The sequence below is a fragment of the Mandrillus leucophaeus genome, unplaced genomic scaffold, assembly GCF_000951045.1.
Source record: "Mandrillus leucophaeus isolate KB7577 unplaced genomic scaffold, Mleu.le_1.0 Scaffold430, whole genome shotgun sequence".
Lineage (NCBI taxonomy): Eukaryota > Metazoa > Chordata > Mammalia > Primates > Cercopithecidae > Mandrillus > Mandrillus leucophaeus.
The window spans coordinates 730,910-753,861 of NW_012104588.1; the positions used below are offsets into that span (position 1 = coordinate 730,910).

The 22,952-nt window shown below is 44.5% G+C and overlaps 1 protein-coding gene across 1 annotated transcript in view; it reads right to left on the bottom strand.

Annotated features, from left to right (window-relative positions):
• Window positions 1-22,952, bottom strand: part of MYO10 (myosin X) — a 362,468-nt gene that overhangs the window by 32,444 nt on the left and 307,072 nt on the right. Inside the window, exons 20-27 of the mRNA XM_011993607.1 lie at window positions 19,432-19,556; window positions 19,219-19,333; window positions 12,911-13,017; window positions 11,236-11,469; window positions 10,852-10,897; window positions 9,274-10,149; window positions 7,578-7,701; window positions 2,768-3,011 (exon numbers count right to left, since the gene is read on the bottom strand). Coding sequence (XP_011848997.1) covers window positions 2,768-3,011; window positions 7,578-7,701; window positions 9,274-10,149; window positions 10,852-10,897; window positions 11,236-11,469; window positions 12,911-13,017; window positions 19,219-19,333; window positions 19,432-19,556 — 1,871 coding nt within the window. The remainder of the gene's footprint in view (window positions 1-2,767; window positions 3,012-7,577; window positions 7,702-9,273; window positions 10,150-10,851; window positions 10,898-11,235; window positions 11,470-12,910; window positions 13,018-19,218; window positions 19,334-19,431; window positions 19,557-22,952) is intronic.

The following is a 22,952-nucleotide window of genomic DNA, read 5'->3' on the forward strand; positions in this document are numbered from 1 at the left end:
AAGTCAAAAATACTAATCAAAATCCTAATCTCTTAGTTAACAGGTTGCTGTGACCTAGAGCAAGTAAAAAAAAAAAAAAAAAAAAAAATCAAGGTCAGAACTACTGCTGAAATCACAAGAGTGACAACCAGCTACTACTCTAAGCCTTCTTAACAGAAATCAACAGCAACACAAGTGAAGCACTCTTAAACAGAAAGGAAAACTGAATTTGATCACTCTCTAGGTCTAATGACCAATTCACAAGAAATAAACGAGAAAGAGAAACACGTTCGAACACGTGCCCATACAGGGTTGGTGAAATGCAGAAACCATGGGATAAGTGAGCTAACATGTTCCATTACAAATGCAAGTGAAAGAAAGACGGAGGGGGCATCTATAAGTTAAGAGAGACTTGAGTGATCTAAAAACAGGTGACAACATCTAGACCTCATTTGGATTCTGACTTGAAGAAAGTAACTATAAAACCAACCCAAACCAACAAGAACACTACCACCTCCACCTACAAGGAAACTGCAGACCGGGCGCAGTGGCTCACGCCTGTAATCCCAGCACTTTGGAAGGGCGAGGTGCGCAGATCACCTGAGGTTAGGAGTTCGAGACCAGCCTGGCCAATATGGTGAAACCCTGTCTCTACTAAAAATACAAAAATTAGCCAGGCATAGTGGTAGGCGCCTGTAATCCCAGCTACTCGGGAGGCTGAGGCAGGAGAATCGCTTGAACTGGGGAGGTAGAGGGTGCAGTGAGCTGAAGTTGTGCCACTGCACTCCAGCCTAGGCAACAGAGTGAGACTCGGTCTCAAAAATAAATAAATAAATAAATAAATAAATAAAAATAAGGTCACTGCGGAAATCTAAACAATGACTGGAGTTTAGATAATAATTAGGAGCTAATTTTTTTTAATGTGATAATGGTATTGTGATTATATATTAGAATGTTTAAATGCATACTAAATATTTACAGAAGAAATTATATGATAGTGACTTGCTGTAAAAGAAGGTAGTTTGTTGGGGGAGCGGACTGGATAGAACTGTGGATGAAACACTTGGCCATGGGTGGATAGCCACCAAAAGCTCTGGAATAAGTCCGTGTTTTGTTATGTTCTTCTACCCACTCTTGCCCATGATTGAAGTTTTCCATAATAATAACTCACTGTTCCTGTTCTATAGGAGGTGACAGAAATGGCTGAATAAGAGCTAACATTTCCATAACTCAGTATAATTCTGATGAAGCACCTGCAAATAGAGCTTTTATTAAGCAGCATACAAAGTGAGTTGCAAAAGAAACATACATCAGTGTACTCTGGTGAAATTCAATACTCTGGTGAAATTCAATACTCTGCCTCCCACAAGCTTCTTGGTGCTTGCGGCCCCTTCTATGGGATAATTAAATGGAAACATCATGGCTGTAATCCCAGCACTTGGGAGACCAACGCAGGCGGATGGCTTTGAACCCGTGAGTTTGAGACCAGCCTGGGCAACATGGCAAAACCCCATCTCTACTAATAATACAAAAAACTAGCCTGGCGTGGTGGCACACACCTATAGTCCCAATTACTCGGGAGGCTGAGGTGGGAGGATCACCTGAGCCCAGGAAGTTGAGGCTGCAGTGAGCCACGATCATGTCACTGCACTCCAGTCTGGGCAGTGGCAGTGAGACCCTGTCAGTCCATCAATCAATCAAGCCGTCTATAGACAGATGAGGAACATGGTATGTGAGGCTGAGAGTAGATGGCAGAGGCAACAGAACCATGCCTTGCTGTGAACACTTGCAGGATTCAGACCCAGGATTCTCACAAGCCCACTCCTGCACCTCATGAGCTCCAAAGGGACAGCCTGAAAATGTCCAATATTCTGCCGTCTGCAGAGACATGAGATTTCTCTTACAATCAAATACATAAAAGACTTCCCTCTCTTCATTTAACTTTCCACTTAACAATGAATACTTTTCTGAAGTTGCTGATGCTGGCTGATTAGAAACATTTTACTTTTAAGGCTCCTGACTTCAGGCATTAATTTGATCCCTCAAAGATTATTTTACTACTTTTCTAAGTATTTGAGGTCACTCAGTTTTGAGTGGAGAACGACTACTACAGGTTATCCCCAAACATGTTTTCAGGCTTAGTATCCAGTTACCCCAGAAAACCAGCTGCCTGTAACTCCTATTTTCTGGAAACATGACTTAGTCTTTAAGAAAAATAATAGGCCCTCAACAGTCCAAAGCTTTGGTTCTATAAGGGTGTGGCAGAAAAAGGGGCATGTTGGATTTGAAGACCAGCCCTGTTCCTCTCATTGCTGGGAATGGGGATGGCTAGTATAACTAACACTGGTATAACAGAAGACAAGTGATTCACTTCAGAGAACTCCAGTCTGTCTGCTTTTAATTTAGCTAATTTATCTGCTGGCTACAGCTGAAGTAAGGAATTGAAAGTGATGCATTAACCCATAAAAAGACTCAGTCACTTGTTCCAAATTCACACCATTCTTCCTCCACACATACAATTCCATTTCCACTGGGCAACTTCCAGGTCCAACTGGCTGGCCATCTTCCAAATGACAGCCACGTGTCTGAGTGTAATCATAAAAAGCAAAGTACTCACGGATTAAGTCTTGCTTCCCAGTCTCCTAATAATTTAACCCACTGAACTGAATTATCAGGACACCTACTACAGGCTACTGCCACTGCAAGGAACTTGCACAGCGTGGCTCTGTGACCACCAGCATAAACCACTGAGCAACCCATCGGGCCACAGCCAGGCTTAGCAACCTACTTCGCCGTTCGCACTTCGACGGTGCCCTTGAGCTTCTCTTCGCTGTCGTTTTCAAAGTACATCAGCTTGGACTGGCGGAGGACAAACCAGCGCTTCTTCCAATTTCTCCTGGACAGTGTGGAGGAGCCCCCGCCTTTTTTGTGGAGCCAGCCTTGCTTGAGGGCCTCCTGCTTGGAGCGGAACCACAAGAAGGTTTCATCCTTGAGGACACACCAGCGGCGTTTCCAAGAGTTCATCAGGCCACCTGTTCCCCCCAAGATTGGGTAGAGAGGGGTGAAAGAACAGTCAGTCCAACTGGATGACAACAACATGTACAGCAGGTGTTAAGGTCTAGCCAAGCTTAGACTCGGCCCCAGCTGCAGCACCGCAGAGACCCCTCAGTGGGGAGAGGCACTGCTAGCTCATGTCTAGGGGCACTACACAGATGTCACACCAGCCGGGCTGGATTACACAAGAATCCTTATATCCAAAGGAGTTCCTGCTCACTGAGCTGAGAAAGCTTTGTAAGGAGCCAATAGAAAAGCAAGTAATGAACTAACACTGTAACCCAGGAATAAATCAAAAGCCAAGGGTGAGAACCATGTCCCTACGTAAGGATCAGGCTTATCTCCAAATGTCCCAGAGAGGGAAAATTATTTTAACATGGCGTCAAAGTTTACCAGTTTCTTTACCCGTTTTTTGGGCCAGGAGCAATGGCTCATGCCTGTAATCCCAGCACTTTGGGAGGCCGAGGAGGGTGGATCACTTGAGGTGAGGAGTTTGAGACCAGCCTGGCCAACATGGTAAAACCCCGTCTCTACTAGAAATACAAAAATTAGCCGGGAGTGGTGGTGCGTGCCTGTAATCCCAGCTACTTGGGAGGCTGAGGCAGGACAACTGCTTGAACCCAGGAGGAGGAGGTTGCAGTGAGCCGAGACTGCGCCACTAGACTCCAGCCTGGGTGACAGAGCGAAACTCCATCTCAAATAATAAACAAAGTTCACCCATTTCCTTCCATATTTGGTCAATGTGTGAACAGAATTATCAGTGATTCCAGGGTTGACCGATGAAGTGTAACTTACACAGGTAAAGACAATATGGCTTTTCGGAGAAAAACATCTTTTCAAAGAAAAGCATCATCTGAGAATGTTTTACAGGTATAAGACTGAGACTATGAAAAAAGAAAAACCAAGAGTACAAACTACACTAAGATTTGAACTTAAATATACAGATGTTACTTTTCATGGGATAAAAAAAAATCTTTCTATGCTCTTCTGGGAGGATAATTTTGTATTCCAGATTCCCCAGCCTGCTCAAGATCAACATCTTACACACATGTGTTATTATAAGATTGTCCACACATTATTTTCTTTCGACCAACCAGTAATGAAATAAGGGACATTTAAACATGGGATATTTAAAGTAAGTATAAACGAAGTGTTTTTCTCTTATGCGTTCAGTGTGTGAAAACCAGACAGTGCACTTGCTCCACTGAACTTTCTAGACTCCTCTCCCTCCTTTTGTCCAAGAGGTCCCTGCTCATTTAGCTGAGACATCTTTGGTAATTGTGCCAAGCTGCAGAGCTGTGTCCTAACATATGGTAAACTTGCCAAGGGGCTACCAGAAAGAAACATTATTAGTGTTTTGATTTGTGACTTTAATCTGGGTTTCTCAAAACATGTCCGGAGGAAAACTGTGTAAAGTTATTCTATGATCTTGTTGTTGTTAAATGATAAAGCTTATTCACAGTTGTTTCGAAGATTAAATAGGCATCGCAACAGCCCTCACCATTAGTTTATTTAATCTGTCGTTCTGTTATCGATAGCACTCACTCTTGGCCCTCCCTTTGCAATTCCAGGCCGTCTCTTGAAAATTCATCATTTCTATTTAATTAGATTCTATTAGAATCTATTAAATAGATTCATCATAATCTATTTAATACTATAATTTCCCAGTTGCAAACACCTTTAGTGGGTTATTTGGTTGTGAAAACTCATTTATGCCCATAAAATATAAACTGGTGATTAGATTTTCTTTCTCATTCATTGGTGCTCTGAAACTTTTTGGCTCTGTTTTAATTAAGAGTTTTATTAAATATTAAATGATGCTGCATTTACACAGTAGCTTTATTAAGAGATGCTGAAAACTCACCCACTTAACTTCTTTGACCCTGATTTTAATACTTTGAATGTGTCTTCACTTTTTTCCTACTCTTACTGGTTTTAATCCAGTAACTGTATAATAAATCAATGTTGCCGGGCGTGGTGTCTCATGCCTATAATCCCAGCACTTTGGGAGGCTGAGGTGGGTGGATCACAAGGCTAAGAGTTCAAGACCAGCCTGGCCAACATGGTGAAACCCTGTCTCTACTCAAAATACAAAAATTAGTCAGGCGTGGTGGTGCGTGCCTGTAATCCCAGTTACTCAGGAGGCTGAGCCAGAAGAATGGCTTGAAACTGGGAGGCAGCGGTTGTGGTGAGCCAAGATCATACCACTGTACTCCAACCTGGGCAACAGAGTGAGACTCTGTCTAAAAAAAAAAAAAAATCAATGCTACAAATTAAAAATAAGAGGAATATTGAAGAGAATTTTCAAATTAACTTAGGGAATTAAAAACTGAGGAATGGGAATTATATGTTAGTAAAAAACAGTTAAGATGATTTCTAACTGAGAAAATCTTAAGATGCTATGATTAAATACTTGTTGGATCATTAGGTTCTGATTTGCGATGACATTTTTTCCTTTGTCAGATGTTCCAGTGCTGGCTACATCATCTTCTCTGTTTTTCATTCCAACAGTCCTACTGAAGTCCACATCAACCAGTGATTCTGGACAACAGAAAAGTCTCCCCTAATCAAACCTTCTGGGGGTTTCATGAGCACTGTGAGGCTCCAAAGCTGAAGATGGCAGAACTCCGAAAGGCAAATGACTGACAGCTGTCACTAGACCCATGTTTTCTAAAAGGAGCAGATGAAGCAAAAAAGGAATCCAACAAAGCTGCAAGTGAAGAAAACAGAAAAAAAAATATTAAAGACAACAAAAGAAAAAGACATGGAAGAAAAGGTAAAGAAGCTAATAGAGAAGCACAGGAAGAAAGAAGGGAAAACGGAATAAAAGAGTTTTCATGGCTGGGCATAGTGGCTCACTCCGGTAATCTCAGCACTGTGGGAGGCTGAGGTGGGCAGATCACAAGGTCAGGAGATCGAGACCAGCCTGGCCAACATGGTGAAACCCCATCTCTACTAAAAATACAAAAATTAGCCGGCCGTTGGTGCATGCCTGTAATCCCAGCTACTCAGGAGGCTGAGGCAGGAGAATCACTTGAACCCACGAGTGCAGTGCCATCGCACTCCAGCCTGGGCAACAGAGCAAGATCCTGTCTTAAAAAAAAAAAAAAATGGCTTTCATGGTGGGGAAGACAAGAAAAAGAAAACGTAAACGTAAATGAAGAAAGACAGCAGTAAAAAGGAAAGTGAAGAAAAGGGAGGGAGAAGACAAATTTAAAAATCAAAGATGGGAGAAAGCAGGAAGAGGAGACCTAGGGAGGAAGGTTCTCATATCCCTGCCCATCCCCACGTTCTCAACTCTCTTCCCTCTCCAGTCTAGGTCCATGCGAGAAACAGGACGGTCCCTTCTTTTTAACCATCCATGTAAAACTCCTGCCAAAAACTGGTGATGATTACGGTTTCTTATTATCCCTGTCACTGAGTTCCAAGTCACAGTCAAGAACAGGAATAAAGCATAAACACAAGATCCCAATTAAATAATTTTCTGGCCAGGCATGGTGGCTCATGCCTACAATTCCTGCACTTTGGGAGGCCAAGGTGGGAGGATTGCTTGAGGTCAAGAGTTGGAGACCAGCCTGGGCAACATAGTGAGATTCCATCTCTAGAAAAAATTAGCCTGGCATGATGGTGTGTGCCTGCAGTCCTAGCTTCTATGAAGGTTGAGGTGGGAAGATGGCTTGAGCCTGAGTTTGAGGCTGCAGTAAGCCGTGACCACACCAGGGCCCTCTAGCTTGGGTAACAGAGCAAGACCCTGTCTTAAATAAATAAATAAATAAATAAATAAATAAATAAATACTAAATAATTTTCCAAAAGGAGTGTACCTCAAGGCCTCTAGGTGTTAAGGTTCAGCAAAGTATATTCAAAGGTTAATAACAATCAAAGCATACAATGCAAATGCTCATCATGAAGTACGTATGGTGAGCAATTCAAGCGAGCTGTGGCCCTCAGTGAGCTCTTCACTTTCCCCCATATATAGCACATCCTTGTAGACTCTCTAATATCCCTGGCAGGAGAGAACATGCAGTTTATCATTAGAATGGGTCTCCACCAATTCCAGCAGCAGCAGCAACACACACATTGGTTTGTATGTCTGTATATGTGAGAGAGAGAGCAATGAGACTGAGACAGAGAGGAAGACAGTGAAAGAGAAAGTTGGGGAGAGAGGGAGAGAAAATAGAAGAATGAACAAAGAGCTAAGAAAGGAAAAAGAGACAGGGAGAGACAGAGGGGAGAAGGACTGATAATGGAGGCAGTGGTTGCAAATGCTTTGTGCTGCCACTCTGCACCAAACCAGGGGAGTCACGACTGTGTTCACGCGGGTAGGACCACACCACCCACGTCACACCAACATGACGAGGCGTCCCTGCATGCATCTAGGTGGCCCAACACCAACGTAAGGGTAGGTAGAATGACTTTCCCAGTCCCCATCCATCAGCCCAGATACAATAACACCTCCGTTATTTACCATCCCCATCCATCAGCCCGGATAAAATAGCACCTCGCTCTCCCGCTAACCCAGACTCCATGGCAGCTGCAGTCATACCTTTCATGTACAGAAAGCTGTGGAAATATGGCAGAGTGACACAGCTGTACACAGAGTCACGCCGGTACGACAGCTCATCGTCTGTATCAAACCTGGAGTCAAAGTCCTCCTCACTGTCTTCAAACTGGACCGAGAGAGAGACAAGCCAGTGGTGAGGGAAAAGGCCACAAAGCAAACCACTAAAACACCCAGCATGGATCATCATTGAAAAAATAAAAAAATACAGCTACTCGAGAGGCTGAGGCAGGAGAATCTCTCGAAACCAGGAGGCAGTGACTGCAGTGAGCCGAGATCGCGCCACTGCACTCCAGCCTGGGCGACAGAGCGAGACTCCGTCTCAAAAAAAAGAAGAAAAAAGAATGAAGAAAAAATAACTGACAAGCAATACGCCTGATTTACGGTAGCACACCAATAATTCAGAATTAAAAATATCAACTTTTAAGGTCAAATGGTCAGTTGAATTGATACGTGAAAGACAAGATATACTTGAATCCAAAGGCTATCTGCCCTAAAATTAACAATGCTTTTTAAGGCTATAATTTGAATCAAACCATGCAAAAGTTAACCCCTTTTGAATTACTATCTTAAATACATTTTCAAATCTTTGAAAGTCAAGAGAACATTCAATGCATGACCAAAGCGACAAAATAAAAGTAAACTACAGATAAATGCAGAAACTGGAAAGAGTACATTTAAGCCCTGCAGCTTCTTCCTTTATACCCGCTATAAGAAGTAACACCGTGTGGTTTGGATTGTGAAGTTACTGGAAGGAAAGTTTGCCAGTTCATCCCCGGCAAGTCTTGTTCCAGTTTAGGGCGTGTCTTATTTCCTAACGCAGCATGGCAAAGCTAAAAAAGTTCCATTCAAATTGTAAAAAAAGGGAAGGAAGAAATAAAATAAACAGAAGTTCCATTTAAAAAGACAGTTTCCGACCGGGCATGGTGCCTCACGCCTGTAATCCCAGCACTTTGGGGGTCCGAGGCAGGTGGATCACCTGAGGTCAGGAGTTCAAGATCAGCCTGGCCAACATGGTAAAACCCCATCTCTACTAAAAATACAAACATTAGCTGGGTGTGCTGGCGGGATTGCAGTGAGCCGAGATTGTGCCAATGCACTCCAGCCTGGGCAACAGAGCAAGACTCCATCTCAAAAACAACAACAACAACAACACCACAAATAAATAAATAAATAGCCAGTTTTCCCAGGTCTTGGGCCCACAGTTCAGCTCCGGGGCTTTGTGTGAAACCTGAAACAGGCACATCACAATTCCACTTACAAATGCAGTTGGCTCATGGAATAAGAAAAAGGTTTAAGATGATCTCTAAGACCACGACTCTGCAATCTTTGCACAGATATCCTATGGGTATCTTCATTCAACTTGAGGATGCCACAGGGGTGGGTGTGACCGGCCACCCATTTCTTTTTTTATTTTTATTTATTTATTTTTTATTATACTTTAAGTTCTAGGGTACATGTGCACAACGTGCAGGTTTGTTACTTATCTATACATGTGCCATGTTGGTGTGCTGCACCCATTAACTCATCATTTACATTAGGTATATCTCCTAATGCTATCCCTTCCCCCTACCCTCTCCCCACAATAGGACCCGTTGTGTGATGCTCCCCTTCCTGTGTCCAAGTGATCCCATTGTTCCCGGCCACCCATTTCACTGGAACATGCCAGGTAGGTACTCACTGAGGACTGTGCCCCCTCAGAGCTGAACCGGTAGGCACCCGAACTGTTGTAGGTCCCCATAGAGCAGCGGTAGTCGGGGGACCACTGGCTGCCGTAGGAGTTGGAGAAGGTCACGCTGCTGCCGGAAGTGATGGCACCATCCTCATAGTCATCCTGGTCGTAGTCGTAGTCGCCGTCTGGGGAGGGGAGGTCCCCGGCATTCTGGGGCATGCAGTAGGTGGACTCGCCGCTGGAGGAGTTGTGCAGGCTCCCGGAGTCCTGCACTGACGGGGTGAGCAGCACTGTGCTGTCCGCGCTGGGGCTGGTGGGCACCACTGTGTCGTTCATGTAGGGGTCCTCCTCCGAAGAGTCGTCGCTGGTCCGGATGCCACTCGTTCGCTGGTCTGAGTGGCCGTGCTCGCTGGGGTTGGGGGAGTCCTTGAAGGCGTCGTCGTCGGCTTCGAAGCCCTCGTCGACCTCCTCCTCTGGGTAGGGCTGGCTGAAGTTGAAGTTGGGCTTCTCCTCGCATGCGCTCTCGGCCAGCTCGCTGGAAAATTCGCTTCCCACAGACAAGGACCGCTCGATATTCCGGACACACTCGTCGATCTCGTCGAAATTGAGGGACTCGAGGAACTCCTGGGCCGCCCTGCACGCTTCCTCCTCCAGCCTGCGGAGTTCCTGGTCCCGCCGCTGCTGTAGCTTCTGCAGGGAGGCCTCGGTCAGCGACAGCTCCTGCTGCTCCTTCATGCGCTGCAGGTCCTCGATTTCTTTCTCCAGACGGAGGATCTCTTCCACCTGCTTGTTTTCCTTCTGTTTCTCCAGTTCACGGGTCAGTTCAGCTTCCTTCTGGCTCTTCTGCAAGGCTTCGAGTTCTTGCTGCTTCCTCGTTTCTTCTTCCTGAGCAGAAGTAGAAGGGAGATTTCAGAAGGCTTCCGTACAAAAGTCCAAGCATAGCTCCCGCTTTGCAACCAGGATGAAATGTGGTCATTACAACTTGGACTGTGTCCCCATAAAGTCTATAGGTTGAAGTCCTAACCCTCAATACTGCAGAATGTGACTGCATTTGGAGATACGGCTTTTAAAGAGGTGACTAAGTTAAAATGAGGTCACTAGGGTGGGCCCTAATCCAAGCTGACTGGTGTCCTTTTGGGAACAGAAGACTGGGTCACATAGAGCAAAAAGGCTGCGTGAAGACACACTGGAACGGCCACCGGCAAGCCAAGGGGAGGGGCCTCAGAAGAAATCAAACCTAAGGATACCTTGATCTTGCAGTTCTGGCCTCCAGAGCTGGGAGAAAATCAGTTTCCACTGTTTAATCCACCGGTCTGTGGTCTTTGGTCGTGGTAGGCCTAGCAAACTAACACGCTGGTTATATTGATTTAGAGAAATTATACTCTTGTGATGCACACTAAAACCTCAACCATTCACTACACTTTACCCAACTGTAACGGGTCAGAAACTGCATCATAAACACATCCTCTTAAATTGGCCTTCCTATTATCTTTCTACTTTAATTCGGTTTTGAATCCTAGAGTCCAAGCGTTAGAAGTGGGAAGGAAGTAGAAACGCGAGAGGCTAAGTCGTCACTGCACTCATTACCTGCTGGGCGCGGAGCTCGGCTTCTCTTCGCTGTCTCTCTCTTTCTCTAAAAATAGTAAAGAAAAAGTGAAAATCAACAACAATAACCCTAGAACCACTTTTCAGAGAGATCTACCTTTTTAAAACAGCTTTGCCAAAGACAGAAAGCATGAAAGACAGAGCCCCTTCCTCTGGCCATGGACTTATTCTGCGTATGACTAAAAATATTCACAGAACTGGGTCTTTCGTGCTGCCAAGGAATTTTATATTCTAGCCACCAAGAGTTACTGTTTCAAATTGTAGGTTCTGGGGCATCTGCTGGGATTTCTGGCTGCACAGACAGATACCGAGCATAGCACTCAAAATGTATCCTTTTGTTTCATCCCAGCAAGAAAGGTACTGTACCTTTCCTCTTCCTCCCGTTTCTTCTTTTCTTCCTCTTCCTGTTTCTTCTTTTCTTCTTGCTCCCTTTTCTCTGCCAGCAATTGTCTGTAAACTCGACGAGCAATCTGACCTCTGAGTTGCTTCTGGAAAACTATGGCTGCCTTTTTCAGGTGCAAAAATCTCCTCCTCAGAAGGAATGCTCTGTAATTCTTCTGTATTATCACCACACAATAAAGGACCTTTCTGTATTGTTTTCTGAAAATGAAAGAAAACAAGGGAATCAGCATTGAAGTAATGAGGCTTTGCGCTATTCAAATGAGCTCACATCAAGGCTGCAAGACAAAAGAGGACCCAGTTTCAGAATGATAGTCTCATTATGGAAACTGGAGAGAACAAGGAGGCCCCTTTGGTCAAAACAAAACAGAAGAAAAACAAAGAAATACTAACAAACAAAACTAAAGTAAGAAGCCTATCACTATCTTGGCTAAATAAACACATAACCAACCCCTCATGTTGACTTTAAGTAGTTTTGGCAGAAAGTTGGATAAATAGGTTCCCAAAGAGATCTGATATATTCTCCTGTTCATATAAAAAAAAATCATCACAGCAGGACAGCTTTGTACTTCAGAAAATGTAACATGTGGCATTTCACAGGCACAATGGATGGGACTAAAATGCACATGAAGAGAAGTTGCCTCAGGCCAGGTGCAGTGGCTCACGCCTGTAATCCCAGCACTTTGGGAGGCTGAGGCGGGCCGACAGATCACGAAGGTCAAGAGATTGAGATCATCCTGGTCAACATCGTGAAACCCCATCCCCACTAAAAATACAAAACTTAGCCGGGCGTGGTGGCACACACCTATAGTCCCAGCTACTTGGGAGGCTGAGGCAGGAGAATCACTTGAACGTGGGAGGTGGAGGTTGCAGTGGGCAGCGATCGTGCCATTGTATTCCAGCCTAGAGACAGAGCCAGACTCTGTCTCAAAAAAAAAAAAAAAAAAACAACAACAAAAGAAGTCACCTCATTCCTCAAACAGCTGGAGGATGAGTCTCTATAGCCAAAATAGTAACACCAAGATGAACAGCCAAGCTGCTGTGGCTTCAAGACCTGATGCAGAGGAAGTAGGTAAACAAATTAAATATCAGTAGAAGGCTGGGCACGGTGGCTCACACCTGTAATCCCAGCACGTTGTCAGCCGGGAGGATCCCATGAGCCCAGGAGTTTGAGAGTTTGAGACCCTCCTGGGCAACATGGAGCGACCCATCTCTAAAAAAAAATTTTTTTTTTTTAATTAGCCAGTCATGGTGGTTTGTGCCTGTAGTCCCAACTACTTGGGAGTCTGAGGTGGGAGAACTGCTTGAGCCCAGGAGGTCAAGGCTGCAATGAGCCATGATCGTGCCACTGCACTCTAGCCTCAGAGACAGAGTGAGACCCTGTATCAAATAAATAAATAGATCTCAGTAGAGTTCCCTGATGTCACTGTTCTTTCTACCTGAGATGTCAACAAGTGCAGAGCTCCCTTTCCTACTTGCTGCCCAGGTCAGGCTAGCTAGGTTTCGGGAGTGGCTGCTTAGGAGGCCTGACCTGAGGCTCCCCTCAATTCGAAAACCTCAGGCCACTCCACTGCAACACACTGGGAAGGAAGGACCCCCTCATGGAGCTTACTGCCTTCTCCCCTCAGCGTGGGGTTCTTACCGTGCCAAGAAGCCCAAGACGTGGGCCCGAATCACCATGGCCGCATGGCTCACTTCCTCCTCCCTCCGTTTCTCCAGTTTCTGTTCCAAGGATTCTCGAAGAAAGACCTGCTCAGGAGGGAGTCACATGTCAGAAGCAAAGAATGTGGCCAGCAGAAGGCAGGCATTTCTGAGTCTGAGATATCTTCTGGGGTTAAGGCTTTTTTCTCTAAGTTTGCTCCACCACATGGCCATGCTTTCTAGAATAGTGGTTTTTAAAGATTCCACCTGTCAGGGGCTAAAGCACTTGCAAAATCCAATAAAGATATATATCACATGGAAAAACAAAAATGCTGCATAAAAATACAAGTCCCTTTTATGGTTATTGTTACTAGATTCAACAGGCATAAAAGGACTACCAAACTGCTATCTAATCTTCTAAACACTTAACACATCATGGGCTGGGACAAACAGTTCATGGACCAGCACTGGTCACTACATTGAGTCTATGTAATATGATTCAGAGACACAGAAAGCAGAGGAAGGAAAAGAGGAAGGGAGGGAAGCCAGGAAATTTCTAAAACATTATTTTGCTTTCATGTGGAAATCCTCTCTTTATGCCTGCTATGTGATTACAATCAGAGTATCTTGGCTTCAAAAACTTAAATGCACTCAAAATATTGACGTTAAGAACATAATTCTGAAAACTGAGTTTAAAATGAAAACTGAATTATTTCAGCTACATCTCAGTTCGGCTATCACAAGCACAGCAGACCCGGGACTAAATAAATTGGAGCTGTTTGCTTGCCTATTTCTGAGAATGGACACTTTCATCCTCTGCTTATCAAACGTGTGTCAGGTAATTGGCACTTTGTATCAGAATTCCTAGTTTTTGAGAAGATATGAAAATATCAGGACCTTCTCTTGATAAAGTAGCTTTTAATTTTGCCATTTCAGATGTAATACATGCATAAGAAATTTTGAATGACTCCCTAAAACAACCAGTATCAAACATTTTCATGTTTTTTTGTTAACAGTCCACACAGAGGCATTTTGGTGTCTCCACAATTTTTGACTTTATACTTCCATGAGTCATTCTGGCCTACACTGGTGCATCATGTTCTCCCAATGGCACATTTTTCCAGGTTCTCTGCTCTGTGTCCTCCATGACATTTGGGCACGAAAGCAAATAAAGAGTCCTAGCACCTTGTGACTCACAGCCGTACCTATTCCTGCTCTGGGTAAAACTCCATCACACATCATTCTCCTAGGAAAGCTCTTCATACAATCCTCTCCTTATAATACGATTAATATATTCTGTTGGCCGGGCGCAGTGGCTGACCCCAGTAATCCCAGCACTTCGGGAGGCCGAGGCAGGTGGTTCACCTGAGGTCAGGAGTTGGAGACCAGCCTGGCCAATACGGGGAAATCCTGCCTTTACTAAAAATACAAAAAATCAGCCAGGCATGGTGGCAGGTCCCTGTAATCCCAACGACTTGGGAGGCTGAGGCAGAAGAATAGCTTGAACCTGGGGGGCGGAGGTTGCAGTGAGCCAAGACTGTGCCGCTGCACTCCAGCCTAAGCAACAGAGTGAGACTCTGTCTCAAAAAAAGCAACATATATACATATATACTCACACACATATACACACACACTCATACATACTCATATATACACATATATACTCATATATACATATACATACTCATGTATATGAGAATATATATATATATATCTTCTGTTGGTGCAGAAGCTACAATTGTAAAGTTTGTTGGATGTGATCTTCGTTAAAGATGTTCAGAAATACAGAATTCCCTGTACATATCAAAACCATGTAGCAAAAGCAGTTTTCATCAAGACTGGACTTTAAGGAAGTATTTCAACTTCTCTTTGAGATTTTTGTTTGGTATTACATAACTTACTCTAATGATTTTGCCCTTAGGAGCACTTAAAAGGAAAAGTAATAGCCAAACGTTGGGGAAGGGGGTGGTGGTGACGGAAGATAAAAGTGTGAGTTCTCATGAGCCACACAGCGATGACACGAACAAGTGAAAACCTTTATGAAGGAACAAAGGTCTTCTCCACCATTGGAAGTCAAAAGAAATGTCTTGGTTAGAATCAGAATCAAACACTTGCTTTAGTTTTCGGTCCATTAAAAAGACAGCTCTCAAAATAAATATATAAATAGATTTTTTAAAAAGACAGCTTTCTTCCCCTGCCTATTAAATTATTCTTCCGCATCTTTATTTACATTCTCCTTCACCAACCTAAAGGGCAAATAAATGGAGAAAATGCTTTTAGGGACCTGTCAGTTTCATTAAGAACATGAACCCTGAATTTAGACAATGACAGAAGGAAAGTGATAGGTTTGGCTGTGTCCCCACTCAAATCTCATCTTGAATTGTAGCTCCCATAATTCCCAAGTGTCATGGGAGGGACCTGGTGGGAGGTAATTGGATCATGGGGGGTGGGTCTTTCCCATGCTGTCCTCATGATAGTAAGTCTCACGAGATCTGATGGTTTTAAAAAGGGGAGTTGCGCTGCACACGCTCTCTTGCCTGCTGCCATGTAGGATGTGCCTTTACTCTTCCTTCATCTTCGGCCATGATCATGAGGCCTCCCCAGCCATGTGGAACTGTGAGTCCATCAAACCTCTTTTTTTAATAAATTACCCAGTCTCAGTTATGTCTTTATTAGCAGTGTGAGAACAGACTAATACAGAAAGTGTTTATGTGAGCCCTTGTGTCACCTTGCCATGTTCCCAGGACTCAGCCAAGACCAAATTGGCACAACCTACTGACTGGGAATGTGGCATCAAAGCAGGCACCAAAGCAGCTGAGCAAAGGGCAGTGCCCACTCACGCGCTGCTTGGCTGAACTTGACTCAATAACCAACAGCAACCCTTTCACGTGGCTCTTTTTCACCTTTATCTTCTTAGGTAGTTTAAGATCCTGTGGGTTATTCCAGTACACTGTCTTTATAAAAATACCTCCCGCAGGCTTCACTGACATAGAACTGAAGAAGAAAAGTCTGACACTGAAGTCCAGAGGGTCAGAAAAGTAAAAGTCTTGAGTCTTAAGGAATCCTTGAGGCAGTGGGAAAAACCAAAACCAGGAAGGAGAGGGTCCAACTGCCCACCTCAGGCACCGTAAACGCAGCTGTTCAGCAGGGAAATAAACTGCAATCTCCTCCCCACGGGCTGTGCCATGGAGCATCCGACAGGCCGCCTCGATTCCTAGTAATGCTTCCCCAGTCCTCTAGGTAAGAATGCTTGCCTTACAAGAACAAACATGTTTTAGATAAGCCAGCCAGTTCAGACGTGGGGCCATGTCTAATTCGCTGCCTTCGACACTGGCCACACTCGCCTGTTGTGTATGGCAGACATTCCTAAGACCAGAAGTTCATTAGAGGTTTGAGGCTTTAAATACAAAGACCTTCTGACAGCAAGACACCAAAACACCTGCTCTCCAACACGTAAATCAAACACTGGTCAAGATCAAAGCTATCAAGAAGGCACAATTCAAATCCTTTGATGTTTACATTTACTTCCTAACGTATCTATGGAAAAATACACTTTCATCCAACTTCTACTCCCCACTTTTCACCGATTAAAACTGAACTCCTCTTTAAAAACTTCTTCTTGAATACTTCCTTGATCATTTCAATCCATAGGGATCTCTCTCCTGAAGAAGCTGTTTTCTTGCTCCTTTAAAAAGATTGTACTGCATGATTTAATTCATCCACTGTGTGAATATCTTATCTTCCAACATAGCAAACTGAGGACAACGCCCAGGTCTCTGTGTCCCCTATGCTACACTACGTCCAAAGCCTGCCTTGGGCCTGATTTCCATAATGAAGTGAAGTTGAATTAGTACTTGGAGCCCAGAAGAGATTGCTAATGGCCAGGGTGAGTTTTAATGGTCTCTAATGTCACTCCACTGTAGAAGGCAGTGAGGTGACTCCTTTATAGAGAATGCAATTTTTTTTTGTTTTTGAGACAAGGTGTCACTCTGTGGCCCAGGCTGCAGTGCAGTGGCATGATCAGGGCTCACTGCAGTCTTGACCTCCTGGGTTCTAGCAATCTTTGCACCCTAGCCACGCGAGTAGCTGGGACTACAGGCACATGCCACCACGCCTGGCTAATTTTTCTGAATTTTAGTAGAGAAAAGTTCTCGCTATGTTTTCCAGACTGGTCTCAAGACTCCTGGGCTCAAGCGATCCTTCTGCCTCAGCCTCCCAAAGTGCTGGAGTTACAAGCGTGAGCCACTGTGCCTGGCCTGCAATTTCTTTTGATTAAACAAAATCAGAGCAGATTATTATATTGCACTGCCAAGAGATCCACTTGAGCCATTTTCTTCAGAAAGTTTTCCTAAGTAAATAAATGTATGACATCCTGTGTCATCTCTTACAGTTTCTCAGCACTTCTAGACACTGATTAAGCTCAGCCCTGTGTAAAATGAACAATCGGCTCCACGTGCTCTACTGGGTGATCGCACAGAAGCCAACACCAAGACAGCAGGACAGCAAATGAAGTCTACATCAGGGCTAAGAAGAGGATGACCTGGGACAACAGAGGAGGGGGCTTACCCCAGCTGTAGGGTACACTGAGGAATCTCCAAAAGGAGTCCTTTCAAAGTCTACATCCAAGCTAAGACCTAAAGATAAGTTGGCTACAGAAGGCGTGGAGAGTAAGATTCCAGGCAGACAGACCTACCACCTGAGGGGGGCACACCCTCCCAGTGGGTGACACCCCTCTTTAATCTTCCTGAGTGAGGGTGCAATCTGGGACTTGCTTCTAGCCATAGACTGCAGCAAAGGTGATGGGATGTCACTTCCGTGAGAACATTACATCATACAACACTCCGTCCTAAGCTGGAGCAGGGGGCTATCCTGCTGGCCTGAAAGAAGTGAGCTGTCATGTCGTGAGGGGGCCATGTGGCAAGGAATTTTGGGGGCTTCTAGGAGCTGCGAGTGGTTCCCAGTCAATAACTAGAAAGAAAACAGGGACTTCAGTCCTACAAAAACACAGGAAAATGAATTTTGCCAATGACCAAGTGAGCCTGGAAGACGCCCTGAGGTCCAGAAAGGAACAAAGCCACAAGATACAGGGACTGCACGCCTGGGGGACCCTGATCAGAGGACCCGGCTCAGACCCTTAGATACTATGAGATGATCAATGTGTGTTGTTAAAGCCACGAAGTTTGCAGTAATGTACTGCAGAGCAATAGCTAGCTCATGTGATTATCTCTGCATGCCATCTCTACCCTATTTTGTGTTTATATCTTAAATCCCCCACCAGTAAAACATTCCCCTAGAGCAGGGAGGTAGGTCCATCATGACTTTTCCTTGCTGAATGGCCAGGAGGTGATGCCTAAGTACTTGTCATCAATCTCACATTGGTCAAACCGCAAGACATACGTCTCTCTCTCTCCCCGCTTTCTCCCTCTTTCCTTTCCTCTTTTTATAAAGCAAAGAAACTCCTAAATTAAAAATAGCATACTACGAGTGGAAGCTTTAAAATATTTCTGACATTGTACTGCTGTGTGTAAGGGCAGAAGGATTGGGAATGAGGATTCGTTCTTCGAGGACACACGTGTCCTCAGCTGCCTGCATTTCTGTGTCGAGTCACATTGCTGTCTCTCCCATGTGACAAGTCACTGGAGGTGGGTGGGGAATGAGAGTGGAAGCCCAACGAGGTTCTTGGCAGTTCCCTGATCCAGAAAGAAGAAGTCATACAACAAGTTTTATGACTAATTTTTTATGTTCAGGCCAGACCGCCCACTACTCTGCTCCTATCTGGAAAAGGGGATTAAGGAGCCTCTGCCCCAACAGCATCTTCAAAAGCAGATTTTCCTTTTCGCTTTCTGGACTGAGTTTTTGACAACTGAAAGGATTTCAGACGGGTTACTGATTTTTTGCTCCGTCACTGCTCTGGTTGCAGGGATAAAAGCCAATATTTGAATTACAGAAAGTTAGAAGGGTCTGGGGTATCGTTTCTTAGACACTGGGGGCTGCCTCATACTTCCAAAGCACTGCTACTTGTCTGCCAACATTTGTTGACTGCCTGAACAAATAGACACACACACCGACAATTAGGATGAGACGTTTCAATGCGTTCTCTAATGAAACAGAATCCCTGACAGGTCAAGGACTTCAAATAAAATAGTAACTGTTCGGGAGACAAAATGTTACGGTAGGCATGACAACAGGAGTATCCCCCTAATGTGAAAGAACAATTGTGTAGCAGTGTCACAGAACCCTAAACCCCGTGAGCATCGCCCCGAGATCTGTCGGGGATTCGGTGGGAGTTGCTCTTTTCCCGCATCGTACCTTCGTCTTCCCCAGCTGCCACTCGCTGTTGGAGGCATCGTAGAGCTGCAGCAGGCTCGTGCACTTCCCTCGGACGTCCTCAGGCAGAGCCAGATTCCTCATCAGCACTTTATACCTGCAACGGAAAGACACACAGGGTCACCTTCTGCGATGGTTCCCTGTTTTCTCCAATCCCTTTGAAAAGAAAGAGAATCCAATTCAGCTCCCTCTTGCCTTTTGTAAAAGTCCTGAAAGGGTCTTCGGACCGCATACCCAGCTTTGCGGATTCTCACAGTCTCCAGCATCCCTGAGTACCGCAGCTGGTTCAGCACAACTGCCTGGTCAAACTGGTCTGGCATCTAAACCATGCAAAAAAAGATGGGATACCATTAGAAAAAATGGAATTAGATAAGGCAGACTTAATAAAGCTACCTCCATCATTGGTTTACCCCTGCTTCAAAACACATATAAGAGTCTTGAACCTACACAGAAATACAGACTAGCACAGGAACCCCAGTGGAACCAACACCTCGCTTTAACAACCATCAACCTCTGCCAATCCTGCCCCATCCACAAGCTACTTCCTCCCTCCCCTTATGTTTAAGAAAATCCCGGCCGGACACGGTGGCTCATGCCTGTAATCCCAGCACTTTGGGAGGCCGAGGCGGGCAGATCATGAGGTCAGGAGTTCGAGACCAGCCTGGCCAGTATGGTGAAACCCTGTCTCTACTAAAAATACAAAAATTAGCCAGGCGTGGTGGCGCACGCCCGTAGTCCCAGCTACCGGGAGGCTGAGGCAGAAGAATCACTCGAACCCAGGAGGCAGAGGTTGCAGTGAGCTGAGATGGTGCCACTGCACTACAGCCTGGCGACACAGTTATCTCAAAAAAAAAAAAAAAAGAAAAGAAAAGAAAAAAAGAAAAAAAAAAAAGAAAAGAAAATCCCAAGCTTCACATCATCTCATTTGCAAAGATTCTACTATATGTCATGTGTTAATATAACACTATTATTGTATCTTTAAAGATATCAGTAATTCCTTTATATTAATATCCATGTTCACATTTTTCACATTTCTGGCTGTATCACAAATATCATAAATGTACCACCACTTTAAAATCTATTTTTTCCCCAAAGAATCTAAAGTGTCATACAAATGTCACTTTATTTTACTTTTTAAATTTGAATTCAAAGGCATTTTTTACCTAAGAACACAGTGACTCGGTGAGGGGCGGATACCCACACTGCGGCAGGTGGGGTGGGGGGGGGGGGGGGGGTGGAGAAGGGGAGACGACCATGCTAGCCAGTGGAGAAGACACAGGAGTGAAAAAAGAGTTTGACTTTGCTCAAATTCTAGTCGAATACTTATTCACTGAGAGCTCCATACTCTGATCACTAAATAAGTAAGCCCGAGAACATACAAATTAAAGACAGAGGAAATCAGACCAAGACTCAATGTTCTGAAATGTGTTCTTTTATTTGCTCAGCTGCCAAACAAACTGGCACTGGGGCCAGGACAATAGGTTTTCAGGGGAAAGCAAAAAAGTAGGCCATTTAGGAACTCTGGGGACAGTGGTTTAGTTTTTTAGTCTACCCACCCGCGTTCCCTTTAATTAAGCTGCATGTTGTTATCCCACACAACTGTGAATACAATGACAAAAAAATAATGCTATAGGACCTAACTGTTAAAAAACACAAGAATGCAAAGTGGCTTAACAAGAATGCAAAGTGGCTTAATTTGTGACCTTTAACAATGCAGTCATTAACACAAAATTAGGCATAAAGCCATGTTATTCTGCAAGCTTTCAAAATTGGCAAAAAAAATAAATGTAAAGAATGCTTTGCAACTGTCCCTCACAGCTTTTGATGGAATAGCTGCCATCAGCCCTAGTGGGCTGACTTCTCTCACATTTAATTTCTTCTACAAACACTGTGGTCAAATTGTCTTTACTTAGCAGTATTCCAACCAAGTGCAGCCAGCAAATTAGGGCAAACGTCCAAAGAACTGTGGTTCTCTGTTTTTAGTCTTGATTAAATTATCCATAGAAAAGTAAGAAAAGCATAAAAATATGAAAACAAAATCACCCTTGGTGACTCTTACGCCATCTCTCTGGATTTAAAAATGCGGGCTCGGGGGTGGCTGACTGTTCTGAAGGCATTTGGTTACAACGCTTCTGTGAGATTTATTTGGGAATATAATCTAACCAGCACCAAAGACTAGTACAGAGCAAATATAAAAGGAACATCGAATCAAGTATCAGACTTACTCAACTTTGTTAAATTTATACTACCAGAGAAGCCTTCTAAATTTAATATTTAATCACTTGAGGCTCAAAAGACTTTCATCCAAAATATCTCTATCTCAGGCTTTCACTGTTCCCGACCCCCTCTTTTCTCCCAGTCTCTACTGAACGAAGCCCGTACAATTCCCCAGTCCGGCACTCGAGTTATTAAAACTGAAGATATTACACCAAAAGGGCCTCCCCATCCAAAAAGTTCACCCACACTCACCATCTTCCTGCCTCTCCGAGGGGCATTGCACCTTCAGTTTGGCTCTTGGGCCAAAATTCGTATGGAAAACAACGGCCACACTGACCTTTTCCCCACAGCTAAAGACACGGAACAATAATGAACACCATTCCTGCGCTTTAAAAAGTGCCCAGTCGCCATGACAACCCCTTCCATTCTCGGGCTAATTAGTGTGGTGTGGTTGTAGGATTTGACACAGCCCGGGGAGGGGAGGGAGGGAGCCAGGAGCTGTTGCGAGTTCCAGGCTCCCATTGAGAGTGACTCTGCCCCTTCCCAGTAACTTAACCAGGGGAGGGGCATCTATAGGCTGATTGTCGCCCTAGACAACCCACCCTGCGACCACGAGGCGGGTAGACCTGGATTTCCACTGGTGGTTCTCTTTTCAGCTGCAATTTCCTTTTCTGGTGAATTCAATGTTCGAAGATGACACAGCTGGAGGCTGGACAAGGCACAACTTAAAGGCATTTCGCCTTTCAAAACTTCGCTATTACGCTGTCTCCACTGGTAACTAGTTTTCCAGAACCCGAGCTGACTCCCACAAAGGCTGCCTGCAGTGTACCAACAGGGAAGTCTTGATGGCAACAAATAGGTTGGAGTTTGGAAGAAACAGCCTCTAACCCAGGGCAATTACAGTCACCTGATCCGTTTACTGAATATTTACTGAACACCTACTATGTGCAAGGTTTTGTAATTCATGATCGGGGAAGATTTTTTTTTAAAAAGGTGGAAGCCGTGTTTTGTTTCCAAGGACCCTGCAATTTAGGAGGGTGGACAGGTACATCAGTACTTACGTAGCAGAAAGCCTAATATCAAACTATAAAGATTAAAATTAAGTTCCTTGAGAATATAGGAGAGAGAAAAATACTGAGGGGGCATGGGAAGTGCACAGATTTGAACTAGAGCTTGGAATCTTAAAAAGCTGGAGGGAAGGGGCATTCTCCGCAGGAAAAAAAAAAAAAAAAAAACCCAGGAAGAAAAGTCAAGAGGAACATGGCAGGTTCAGTCAACAGGATGGGATGGAACAGAGGGAGGCGGGAAGGACCTGGGTGGAAGATGGATGCATGGTTCTTGTATTCAAGATAAGGAGGAGTCACAAGGAGTCACTGGAGGCTCGCAGTAGAGACAAACAGGGTCAGACCTGTGCTGTGTAAGGATCCCCTTGGTGGCAGCAACAACACTAGGAGCAAGACTATCCCCAAACGGGCGGCGGCGGGTATATTCTGATACCA